This window comes from Jatropha curcas, chromosome 11 (genome assembly GCF_041381405.1).
Source record: "Jatropha curcas cultivar XTBG-Jc1 chromosome 11, XTBG_Jcur_1.0, whole genome shotgun sequence".
Taxonomy (NCBI): Eukaryota; Viridiplantae; Streptophyta; class Magnoliopsida; order Malpighiales; family Euphorbiaceae; genus Jatropha; species Jatropha curcas.
Window position 1 is genome coordinate 19,542,870 of NC_143161.1, and position 12,671 is coordinate 19,555,540.

General features: G+C 31.3%; 1 protein-coding gene across 4 annotated transcripts in view; it reads right to left on the reverse strand.

Annotated features, from left to right (window-relative positions):
• Nucleotides 1-5,680, reverse strand: part of ATS1 (phospholipid/glycerol acyltransferase family protein) — a 43,602-nt gene extending 37,922 nt beyond the window's left edge. The window contains exon 1 of one of the 4 annotated variants that reach the window (XM_089715810.1): nt 5,197-5,680. In XM_089715810.1, coding sequence (XP_089571936.1) covers nt 5,197-5,521 — 325 coding nt within the window. In that variant the 5' untranslated portion in view covers nt 5,522-5,680. 4 annotated transcript variants of the gene reach the window in all.
• Between the last annotated feature and the right edge of the window lie 6,991 nt (nt 5,681-12,671).

Sequence of the window (12,671 nt, forward strand, 5' to 3'; positions counted from 1 at the left end):
GCAAAAGCAGAGGCTTCAATGTTAGGAGGTGCAGCTGGAGTGGTGGAAATACAAAGAAGTCGAGCAGAGATATCTTCTAAGGTAGGAACAATGGAACTAGTCAAAATTTGATCTCGAACAGAGCTAAGATCAGGTCAAAGGCCGATTTAAGCCAAGACCATAAAAAACTTGTCTCTTTGTTTTTCTTGTTCAGCAATATTGTCTGTGAAAGGCATAATGGAAACAAACTCATCTTTCAATGTCTCAACTTGCCCAATGTAACTAGCCATATCCATTTGATTTTGCTGCAAATGGACAATATTAGAGACAACATTGTAAATTCGTTGTATATCATTGGTATACAATGTTTTGGCTTTTGTCCAGACCTTACAACAGGTTTTACAGGACTGAAAAAGAGGAAGTAATTTGGGATCAAGAGTACGCCATAATAGGCTACACAACTGAGCATCAATTTTAATCCATACCGTCCTATCGGTTGCAACGATATCAGTAGCATTCTTCATAAGATGATCATCATATCCTTGACCTAAGAACCATAGCTCAATAGAATTGAACCAAGAAATGTAATAGCTACTGCCTTGAAGTTTTACAGTAGTAATACTGGTAGAATTAGGAAGAAGAGACTTGATTAGACCTGATTCAGCCATATTCAGTAGCAGAACAGCGAAGAGGAAGGTCGTCGAAGAGGGGCGAGCTTGGCCGGAGAAGGTTTCAGGTGGTGTCTTAGGTTGCCGGTCACTGGGTAGGCCTGGGATAGTGGCTGTGACTATAGAAGAGAGAGAATAATAGGGTAATTGGAAATCCCTTAGAAGAGAGAAAGAGAAAAGAAGAAGAATGTAGTCAGGCCCTTTGTTGGCTCTGATACCATGTGAAGAAGAAGAATGTAGTCAGGCCCTTTGTTGGCTCTGATACCATGTGAAGAAGAAGAATGAGAGGAAATATTGACATGATTATTCCCTCAAGAATTGGGGATATAAATAGTACTACATATGTACAATATAGGTAACTAATCAAGGATCCCAAATAATCTGCTAACTAATCAAGGATCCCAAATAATCTGCTAACTAATCAAGTATCCCAAATAATCTGCTAATGATCTGCTAATTATAGCTCCTAATCTCAGCAGCTAATTACAACTAATTACAGCTAATTACAGCTAAATACAGCAGCTAATCATAACAGTATCTATAACTTAAATATGTGTGCATGTGTGCGGATGAATATTTTTCAATTAGGTGCATTTAGCTGGATTATCTGACTAGAACATCACAATAGGCAATTTTACTTACTAATGATGTCACATTAAAACACCCACTTCATTTATCTGTTATCTTTCATTTTTTTATTTGATCTCTCTTCTTTTTTGAAAAAAAAAATCAATTTTTCCTTCTAATTGTCTTGCATATTCCTAAAATATTCTATAAAAATAAGAGAGAACGAAAATAGAAAGATGAAAATGACAATCTGGGAAAAAAAAGAAGTGAAGTGGTAGGGTAAAATAGTTTATTTTAATATTACAGCAAGAAATTCCAGCCAAATGCACCTAAATGAAAAAAAAAATCAATTCAACCGCTTGATTAATAAAAAATAAATTTGAAACATTAAATAGAAGAATGACAAAATTGAAAATACAGAAACCAACATCATTCCTATCTGGTAAAATATCTAAAATCCTTTTTCCTAGATTGCATATGTATACAGAAAGATATTCAAAACTATAAGCAGGATTGCTGAAATTGACTGATTTCTCTTTCAAAGTTCTCAATAGCCAAATTTAAAATCTCAATTCACAACCACATATGCTAACAGCAAGGCAGCTATGTTCAATATCATAAAATCAGTTGGCTTGGCCTCTATGAACATTCTCATTGTACATCCATATTTTTCTTCTATTCAATTTTCTTCCCTTCATTTAAAGATAATAAAAGAAGACCTTTCTTAAATGTGAAGTCTAATCCATCACCCATCACATCACAAAACTTATCAAAGTTGCAGTTCAACTAGAAGCCTAATAGACAACCTGAATCAGAAAATATACTGGATTTTCAAATCTCTCCTACCATTGTCAATTGAATGCATTCTTCTTTTGGTTCCCTTTCCTTTCATCTTTTATGTGTAGAAAAGGACCTAAACATGTTTTAGGCTACATTATCAGATTATAACTTGTTATCCAAAATAACATGGTGGGCTGCCTTCAAAAAAAAAAAAGTAAATAACCAGATCATTCTATTTCCAAGAATTTCCTTAATGAATCATCAAAAAGGGCACAATAAGATATATTGGCTTTCCTAAAGCAACACAATTTCTAGCGTCGTTTCAAAATGCAGTTTATGTAAACGAGTTATCAAACTTCTTCACACCATACTTTTCTTGCCTTCATCAACCATTAGAATGCAATATTTTATCAACAGGACTATTTGACAAGACAATCATTAAATAATCAAATATTTAGTCAAGGTTCAAAATAGAGCTGTTCCATAATGGGCAACAATGCTACTGCCTTGGAGCTCAAACCTGGTTCTTTCTAATAAACATTACTCAACAATCCTAAATGACAAATGAACTGGTGTATATAGAAAGCATTTATCAACAAAATTCCATCCTAATGTATGATCTTGATCTATCATATAATGGTTGGCTTTAATTCACTCTGTGGGGAATGTAAAATTAAATGCCATTAAATCAAGCACGTGCGTCTAATTCTTGAAATATGCATACATAACAATACTTTATGAAAATGCTTACTTGATTTCATTTAACTTTATTTCCTAGTTCATATTGGCTTTGGCATTAGAGTGCCATCGCATGGTCCATCTCCAGCCTACTCATTCTCATGTTTCTGCGTCTATGTTTACACATTCAAGAGAAATCCATTTGGAACTTCCACTCCCAACTCCCAGAAACAATAGAACATATACGGTCTGTGTATGCATGTGTCAATCAAATCCAAGTGTCATTAAATCCAAGTATTATTTAATTAAATGATAAATTTGTTAGGAACTAGCATAGTTCCACAAAATGAATGCAAACACAACGCATTTGAATAGAATAATTGAATTAAAGGCCAAAACACCTATACATAGTGAAAAGATCAAAAAAAAAAAAAAAAAACCCTCCGGTAAATAAGTGCTTATTCAGCATTTGATTAAACTAACAAAAATAACATTTGAACTTAAGACAAATCCCACATGAATCTGTTTGTGTACCAAAATAGACCATAAAAAAAGAAATAAATTGCCTAATTGAAGTACAGTACCAGTTTAACAATTTTTACTTCCCTGTCATATTGCTTACTGCATTCATAGATAATATTCCTAAATATTGATCTTGCCGCCAACTCAAACAGTTAGCATGAGTTGTATTTTTTTTAATTCCCAAATATAGAAAGAGTGCTCAGTTAATTCTTTTAATCGCCCTAAACATGCCAAAATTAGCATTGATGGTAGGTACAACTCATTGGCTGAACAACTATCAGAGTTCCTCAAACCCCATGAGGCAATTCATTAGCAACATAAATTTTATTTAACAAAAATTTAATAACAAAATGACGAATCAATCATTATTTACACTCATAGTTTAGCTACAATCAAAATATGATTTAATACTCGATTTGTCATCAGTTTTTACCATCTATGTGTATGTGTGCACAAATATTATTAAGGCCCATATAAAGCCAGTAAACAGAGGATAATATAGAAATAAGACTTGTAGGAAGTTATACATCTAGGTTTCTTCTGTTTGTTATTGAGCTTTTGGTTTCTCTTACAAAAATTAATTATTTACAAAAACGGTTTCTAAATACAATTGCATTGAAGGGTGTTAAGTTCTAACTACCACCATATTAATTAAGGAATTATTGGTTGTCATGTAAACCCAACAATTTACCCACTTTTGTTGTTAGTTTCTCTTTACCAATTTTTAAGAATTTTCCCCATTTTCAACAAAAATGGCTCACCAATCACAACTTTTGCCCAGTATATCTAGCCTTTATTTAAACTGCCTAAATTTTCAGCATAAAGATGTAAATTGAAAATACTTAATAATGTTAATATATAAGAGGATGACCGCAAAAGGGGCACTTGTATCATTTTGGACTTTTCTTCTTGATAAGAATCACTATTTTGTTTCTATATCAATTATAGAAGAGCATCTGTACTCATAGTTGACAAAATCTGACAAAAATTTCAATTGAGAAAGCAGCTTTCCATGCAACATCTATTGCATGTGGAATAAAAATTTTAGAGGACTAACTAAGCTAGCACATCCTTTCAATGTGTGCCACATGGTACCATTTTAAAATTGAGTTTCAAATGTACTTTGTCAGAGTCCACTAAATGCGCGCTCCTTGCCCTCTTGTAAATGGTTTGTATACTTGATCAAGAAAAAGTATTCGACAAAAAATGATCAAAAAGCATTGTACTATCAGAAACAGTTATTTAAGAAGTGAAACAAGTAATATTTCTGAATAAACATGTATGGCTGAATTTCATTTGATGCATTAATACTGTAACATTTTGAATCAAATTCTTAGAAATTTGTGTGAGACACCATTTGCTATTCCAAAAGCAGTGGCCCTAACATATTACCCATGACAATCCTTTGAACTTCACTCCAACAGTGATATAAAACCATAGGCTCCGAACATAATGTAGAAGTAGAGAACGGCAAACAGTCTTCCTTTTCAATTTCAATTTGGTTTCGTTCATTTGAGTTTACTTTTCTTAATTTTTGTGTAAGAAAAATCAAACCAATCTGAAATAAACATAAATACAGAGATTATAAATCTAACCAATCCGAATTTTAAAATAAACCAAAGCAATTCCCTAATTAGGGCAATTTTGTTCAATTTTTCGTCAAAACCTAACAGTGCTAATAACTTCAGCATAACATTGTTGTCCTATTTGTGCAGTTGTAACCTATGAACTAATGAATATATATCATATCATGGAGCAAGAAATTTTTGAAGAAAAACAAAAAGATTAGTCAATTCTCAAAATCTCTTGCGCTTCGTATCGTCTAAAGCCAAAAAAATTTAAGCATCGATTAAATGGAAGTTCTAATTGTGTGAAGTGCTTTTCAGTGCTGGATCAGGTTGGTTGAATATCAATTTCATATCAAATATCTGTTCTAAAAGAATAGCAATAGAATATAAAAGAACATCTTCCGGCGTTTGTTCTCAATAAAAGAGGTTCAAACCTTGTTCCGTTCTGGCATGCAGGAAAGTGCGGGAGTGACTAGGCTGTTCCATCTTCTTTTCCTCCTCCTTCTCGCAGCCGGAAGCCGAAGCCACAACTTCTTTTTCCTCCTTGAGAAGGTGAGCCACGTTGGCGTTGAGAGAAGAGAGCAAGCAAGGACAAATGGACCTTCGCGCACTCGATTTAAGAGCAAGCGAAGGAGGAGAAAAAGAGGGAGGAACCAAACAGAGCTTTGAAGATAAGGAAGGGAGGGAAATGGAAACCCTAGGCGTTGATGGCGATTGTATTCTAAAGAGGAATGTGGAAGGAAAAGCAGAAAGTGTCATGTCTTCCTCATATACCAGAAAATGGCTCTTGCTGTTATCTATATCTAGTATATTTGCTGTTGATTGTTGATCAGGATTTAGGGAGAAAATGGTTATTTTCTGTGGCAGTGGATTTGGCTGGGTGATTGGAGGCTGCTATTCTCTGCGACGCTCGTTAGTTGACAAAAGTGTGCCTAACAAGTCCTTTCACCAAAATACGTTATTTTAAAATTACCATGACATATACATATATATATAATATATATTTAATTCCGAAATTCGTGCGCGGCTATTTTATTGAATGTTATTTTAAAATTTATTATAATTGAATTATAATTTATTTTGAAAATCTTCTTACTTGCAATTTTATAATGAATCTATTTTAGATGAAACTTTTAGGAAATAATAATTACTTTTAAACTAAGCTGACTGGAAGTGTGGAGGGACAGAAGAGGAGATATATGTTTATTTTTAGTTGTGGAGTAATGGTAATTGTTAAACTAAAGTGGAAGGGAGCATAGAGTCTAGGCAAAGTAATATGATACACATAAGTATAAATAATCATGTTATTAACTAAAGCAAAATAATAATTTAATAAAAGTAATTTAAATTAACATAGATGTAAAACAATAATTATACAAAAGAAAACTTTATTACTTACAAGAAAAGAGAGTACAAAGCTTTTGAAATAGCAGGGTAGAGATAGCACAAGCACGTTTCTTTTTTTTTTACCTCAGCCTTTCTTATATCGTATATAGCTATTTATAGAAGAATATAGACTTTATCTGATTTAAAGTCCGGATAGTTATCCTCTAAGAAGATAAACCTTATCTACATAAGATAGATAGGCCTAATATAGACAAATAGGGTAGGGCCTAATACAGACAAAAGCTTGAGAAGCCTAATACAAACAAAAGTTGCATAGGCCTAATATAGACAAACAACTTTACATATTCATAAGGTGACAAAAGAGCCTAATAAATCAAGCAACTTTACTTGAACATATCTGAACTGGATAGACTTTAATCTATCTGATTTATATCATAATAATCGTCTTCATGGAGAGGTGAGTAGCGAGAAGTAGCTTCATTTTCATCTTCGTTGTCTTGCAATACTTGACTATTTATCTCTTGTAGTGTTTTCTTGAATTCTTCAATTGAACTGGCAGCGGCAAGAGCAGGTTGTCATTTGCTCTTATCCGTTAAAAAATCTAAATTCTTTGGAATTTTTCGCCAAAGGTAGATGTCGCTTAGAGCTGAAATATCTTTGAACAGCTTGAACACATGCTTGGGTCTAGTTGTAATCTTTCCACCATTTGTTACTGAAAATTCTTACCAACATAGGAGGAAAGGGTAGTGGTTGAACTTGTTTAATTTGATAATTCCAGGATAAGATCCATGGAATTCCAAAAGTAGCTGTAAATGAGAGTAACTTATCTTGTCCGAAATTGGTTAATTGTTTATCATAGAATTCAAAGCCTTGTAGTATCTTTGTAGGGAAAGTTTTAATTGAACATTCGAAATACTTGAACCATTCTTGAAACTAATAAGGAAATTCTGTAATTGAACCTCGTGGAATCATCATGAACCACAAATGATTATGATTTCTCAAATAAAACGCATTATACCAAGCTGTTTTATAATCCTCATAGTTGAAAGAGCTTGGTACAAAGTTTTGACTAAATTTTTTCGCAGTGTATGGATTCTGGTTCTAGTCAGAGAGAGAGAAAACCTTTTTTATTTGAACTTTTTGAATATAAAACCTTTTTAACATCTTCTGGATCATGAATATGTTCCAGGCTTATAGAGTCTGTATCAACTAATATAAATTCATAAAACTTTCATGAATATGTTCCAGACTTATAGAGTCTGTATCAACTAATATAAATTCATAAAACTTTCTATGTTTTGAAAGCGACTCGGGAATAAAATGGAAATTAGAAGGAAATACCTTTTGAGCGACTTCTAAAAAATTTAAACATTTGGTATATTATTTTTCGATGTAGGTAATTGGTATTTCTATCTCCTTATTAACATAAGGATAAGTAATTGTAGAAGATGATGATGATGCACCGGTAAGGGCGCATAGTAATTGGTTGGTTTGTTTGTAACAAAAGTAGTTGAAGCAAAAGCTGGTATTGGTAATTGAGTTGTTGAAGGTTTAGGTAATTGAGAAGAAATACTCACACTCTTTTTTCCATAACTTTCTCTTGTAAGTTTATTCTTATGGGAGTGCCCATTAAGTTTTACTTAACAAATTCTTCAGATAAAGGGGAAAACTTATTTGTTTCTATCTTTTTCCTACAAAAATTCGCGAGTAAGAAAATCAGGTAAAGAGTTAGAAGTACTTTTGATGGCCTCAACCTCAAAATCGAAACACAATAAAATGGCTTGCCATCTAGCGAAAATTTTTTTTGAAACAACATTTTTAACATCTTTTTCTAAAACATTTTTGGCTGCTGAGCAGTCAATTCGTAAAAGGAATTTTTTGTTAATTAAATCATCTTCAAACTTTGTAATACATAAAATTATTGAAAGCAATTCTTTTTTAATTGTTGAATAATTTTTTTGTGTATCATTCCATGCTCCAGAATGTTACCCAACTAAGGATTCAAAAGATTGATTTGGTAATTTTTGTTTAAGAATATCTCCAGAGCCTATATCTAAGGCGTCTGTTTCTACTATAAGGAATGAATCGAGATTTAGTATAGAAAGGCAAGAAAGGCTCTTAACTTTAGATTTTATGGCTTTAACTAGCTGAGTATGTTTTTCAGACCAGGGGGAAGAGTTTTTCCTTAACCTATTAAACAGTGGTTGACATAAGATTCGAATATATTTCATGAAGTCAGCAACATAGTTCAGACATCCCAAAAATCGTTGTAATTGATTTTTATCAGTAATTTCGTCTGGAAATTTTTCAGTAAAATTAATTGATCTGTCAATTGGTTTAATAGTACCTCGAAAAATGTCATGGCCTAAAAATTTGATTTTAGTTTGAAATAGTTTAACTTTTGGAGCAGAAACAACTAAACCGTTTTGCTTAACTATATTATAAAACTTTGTCAAATGAGAAAAGTGTTGATCAATATCATTTGAATAAATAAGAACATCGTCTATGTAAACTATTGAAAACTCATGATAATTGTTAAAAATATCATTCATGATATTTTGAAATTCAGAAGGGGCATTTTTCAAACCAAATGGCATAACATTCCACTCATAATGATCAAAGGGAACATTAAAGCTAGTTTTGTATCTATCAGATTCATATATTTGTATTTGCCAAAAACCTGATTTCATATCAAATTTAGAAAATATATTTGCACTATGTAATCTTTTTAACAAATCTCTTTTATATGGTATAGGGTAACTAATCCATTGTAATACTTTATTTAAAGGTTTGTAATTAATAACTAACCTAGGTGCTTCTCTTTCTATTTCTGTCGCATTCTGGACATAAAAAGCTGAACAGCTCCAAGGGGACTTAGATTTTCTAATTAATCCTTTATTTAATAAATCGTTTATCTCTTTATAACAATATTCTTGTACTTGTTTATTCATATGTATAGCTCTGGATCTAGTTGGAATATTTTTCTCATTAAAACCTTTTATACAAGGTAAATGAACTATATGTTGTTTTCTAGACCAAAAGCCAGTTGGAATATTTGAACAGACTTCTTTATTTAAAAGTTTTTCAAAGTCTTTAATTTTTTGTTGTATGTGAGTTTGTTGTAATTGATTTTCAATTCTAATGTTATTAATCTCTTGTTTCAAATAGCTTATATGCTTTTGTTTTTGTTCAATTAGATTTATGTCTTTATATATAGAGATATCTTGTATAGCACTTAAATCCTTTTGTCTAATTGGTTGCATAAATTTTAAACATATTTGATTATTTAAGATATTTGTTTTTAATCCTTCATTATCTACTTTAAAAGGATAGATTGTAGCTAAAAAGGGTGTTCTTAGTATTACTCCTGTAGTAAGGTTTTTAACTAGAATAAAAGGTATTTTAAAACAAAAACCGTCAGCACATATGCTTTTGTTAATTTATATTCTACTCTTAACTTACTACCATCAGCTGTGTATAGCCATTCTTTAGTTTTTCATAATATATAATTGGAATTAATCATTCTTGTAAATAATTTTGATCTGCACCAGAGTCAACTAATGCAGTCGTAGTTAAATGAAAATCATTATTAACTACTATTTTAACTAAAACTATCCATTTCTGAAAGCTTACTCTCGATATTACATTAATAAACTCATCATAAGATCATGTTTCAGCTAAATTATTTATTTTCTTATTTTCTGAGGGTTCTGCTTGAGCATCTGTAATTTTATTAACTTGTAATTGAATAATGTCTTGTTTAATTTTATTATGTTCTTGCTTTAATTCTTCTATCTCTCTTTTCACTATTTTAATTTATCCTTGTAGATCGGCTAAAGAAGGGGAAAGTTTCTCTTTATTAGTATTGAACCTATTAAATATTTCTTTTAACTCATAGGGCTCATATTGTTTTTCGTCTTTGTGTGATATCACATCTTTTAGTTTTAACAAATATTGTCTTTTAACGTCCTTATCTTCAATCTTATCTATACAGTCTAAAAGAAAATCTGTTTCTCTAGTAACTACGTTTATACTATTTATCTTACATATACAGGGACCATCACATTCACAGTTATTTATATCATTTGAACTATCTTCTAAATAACTAGATTCTATTTTATATAAATCTTCATGGTTACCACTTAGTTCTAAATCTGTGTCTGTATCGGTGAGAAGCAAACTCATCATTTGCTGTTTTAAATTATCTGATATATCTAAATTATTTATTTTTTTCTCTCATCTTGCACTGCGACTTATAGTGTCCTACCTTTCCACACTTGTAACACACTATTTATCTTTTACCTGTTCTTTTAACTGTCTTCTTCTTAGCTATTGGAGAGGGTTTATTATCTTTAAGAGTTTTGTCTCGCAAAATTCTTGTTCGAAAAGGTTTCCTATAGGGATTTTTTTTGTCTTTCCTCTTATTTCTCACTGAAGGAGGATGTAACTTTTCATATCTACACTGGCTGCAAAAAACTTCCCAATTCTTTTCTACTTTGATGGAACTCACTCTTGATTTTTGCCTTTAACTTAAAATCTGTACATAAGGCTAAACCTTCATTATTAACATGATTAATAATTTCTCCATAAGTGAGGGTATCGTAAGGTATAAATCCACCGTATATCCCTCGTATTCTAGAGTGTACCTTTTTAGCAAAATAACTTAGGTAGTCCAACAATAAATCTTTCTTTCCAAAAGGTATGACTACAATCTTGTCTAGTAAATACCTTTGTAAGGAATACATCCTTATACCATCTAAAATCTTGTAACTTTGGACAAGTCAAATTAGTTAATAATTCAAAGGCCCTAGCTTGATATTCTCCTGGTTCACCTATAAAGGTTTTAGTAATTGTAAAAATTAGTGTATTAACTGCATCTTGTACAGTTGTATGTATTTGTTGTTGACCTTCTTGTTTAACTATAGTTTTAGTAACATTTAATATTTTCTGTCTTTCTTCTAAAGAAAGATAGTTATCCCACCATCCTTTTAATTGACAAGTAAATCCTGAGATTAATATATGAGCTACAGCTGGATCAGTATTACCTTTAGACTTATGGGCTGATGAAGTCATAATCATTTTTTGTAAAATATTTATTATTTGATATTCTGATAATCCATCTATATTCCATTCATTAATTGATTCTCCATCATATCTAGCCTGAGTCATGGCAGATCTATCTTCATATTGTATATCTGGAGGTGTTGGCCTAGGATAAAAATTTATAGTTTTGGGTAATGGTGCATTATGAATCTTTTGAACAATAAAATTTTCACTAAACTATTCCTTTAATTGACTAATATCTATGTCAGATTCTTCTTCTTCTTCTTCCAATTGTTTATCTTTACTTAATACCTTAATAGTAGTAGAAGAAGAAATATTCAAATAATTTAACCTATTTTGTATCTTTTCTAACATGTCTTCTGTTTTGTCTAATTTAACTATTTGTTCGGCAGGTATTTCATGGGGTTTGAATATTGGAACTTCTGGTTTAATAATTGGTAAGGGCCTTTGGATAGGAGAAGTATAAGATACTGGAGTTTGGATTTCCAATCTGTCTAATTGTGACACTATTGTGTTGAGTATTTGATTTGTGTAATTGTTTTGGAATTGAACATTTTTTATGTCCTTTAATGTAGGATTTTTCTTATCATCATCTACTGTATTTATCATCTTAAAAGGAGATCCTATAACTATCTGAAGTTGATGGCGAAATTTAATTTCTTCTAGAGGAGGATGAACAGATGTAACAACATCATTAGATGTAGTTATCCATTCCTTAGTTACCTTTTGATTAACTAAGACTTCTTGAAAAGGGTATTCTATGCTATTCTCAATAGAATAAATAGAAAACCATTGACAGAAAGGAATATTAACTTTATATTGAGTCATATAACCATAATAAAATTCTCTAATTTGATCTCTTTATTCTTTTAAATAATTTTCAAAAAACCAATGACACTTGTCTAAATTATAATCACTAGTCATTTCTTTCCTAAGGAATTCTTTATTAATTGAAAATTCACTTTCACTAATAACATTTAATTGGGATATATGTTCCATAGCGGATCTTGTAGGACATAAAGATCTCGCAGGAGAGGAAGGTAAAGAGTTAATTGGTTGTTCTACTTCGTGATATATAGGTCTAGGTATAGATCTGTTAAAATCTACACTTTGTAATTGAATATTGGGAGTTCGGGTAGATATAGATAATCTAGTATTTTTACAACTAAATACTTGTCTAGTAGGATTTTCTAAGGGAAGAAATTGAACATGAATACTTCCATTGGTATCTTCTATAATACTAGAGGAAGTAGAAATATTTTCAACAGATACTGGATGATTAATTTCGTAGAGATCTCATGAATTTCCTTGGGTTAATTCATGCCATTTTAACCTTTTAGGTGTGTGTACTTTTGTATGTTAGGTATTGGCTTCAAAAATAATTGTTTCATTCCTAGTTAAAGTGTGTCTCGATCTGAGATCTAGGGTAGTTGTCATTACTTTATAATAAATTCTATATATAACTACTATAGATCTAGTATTATCTGAAAAGTTCATA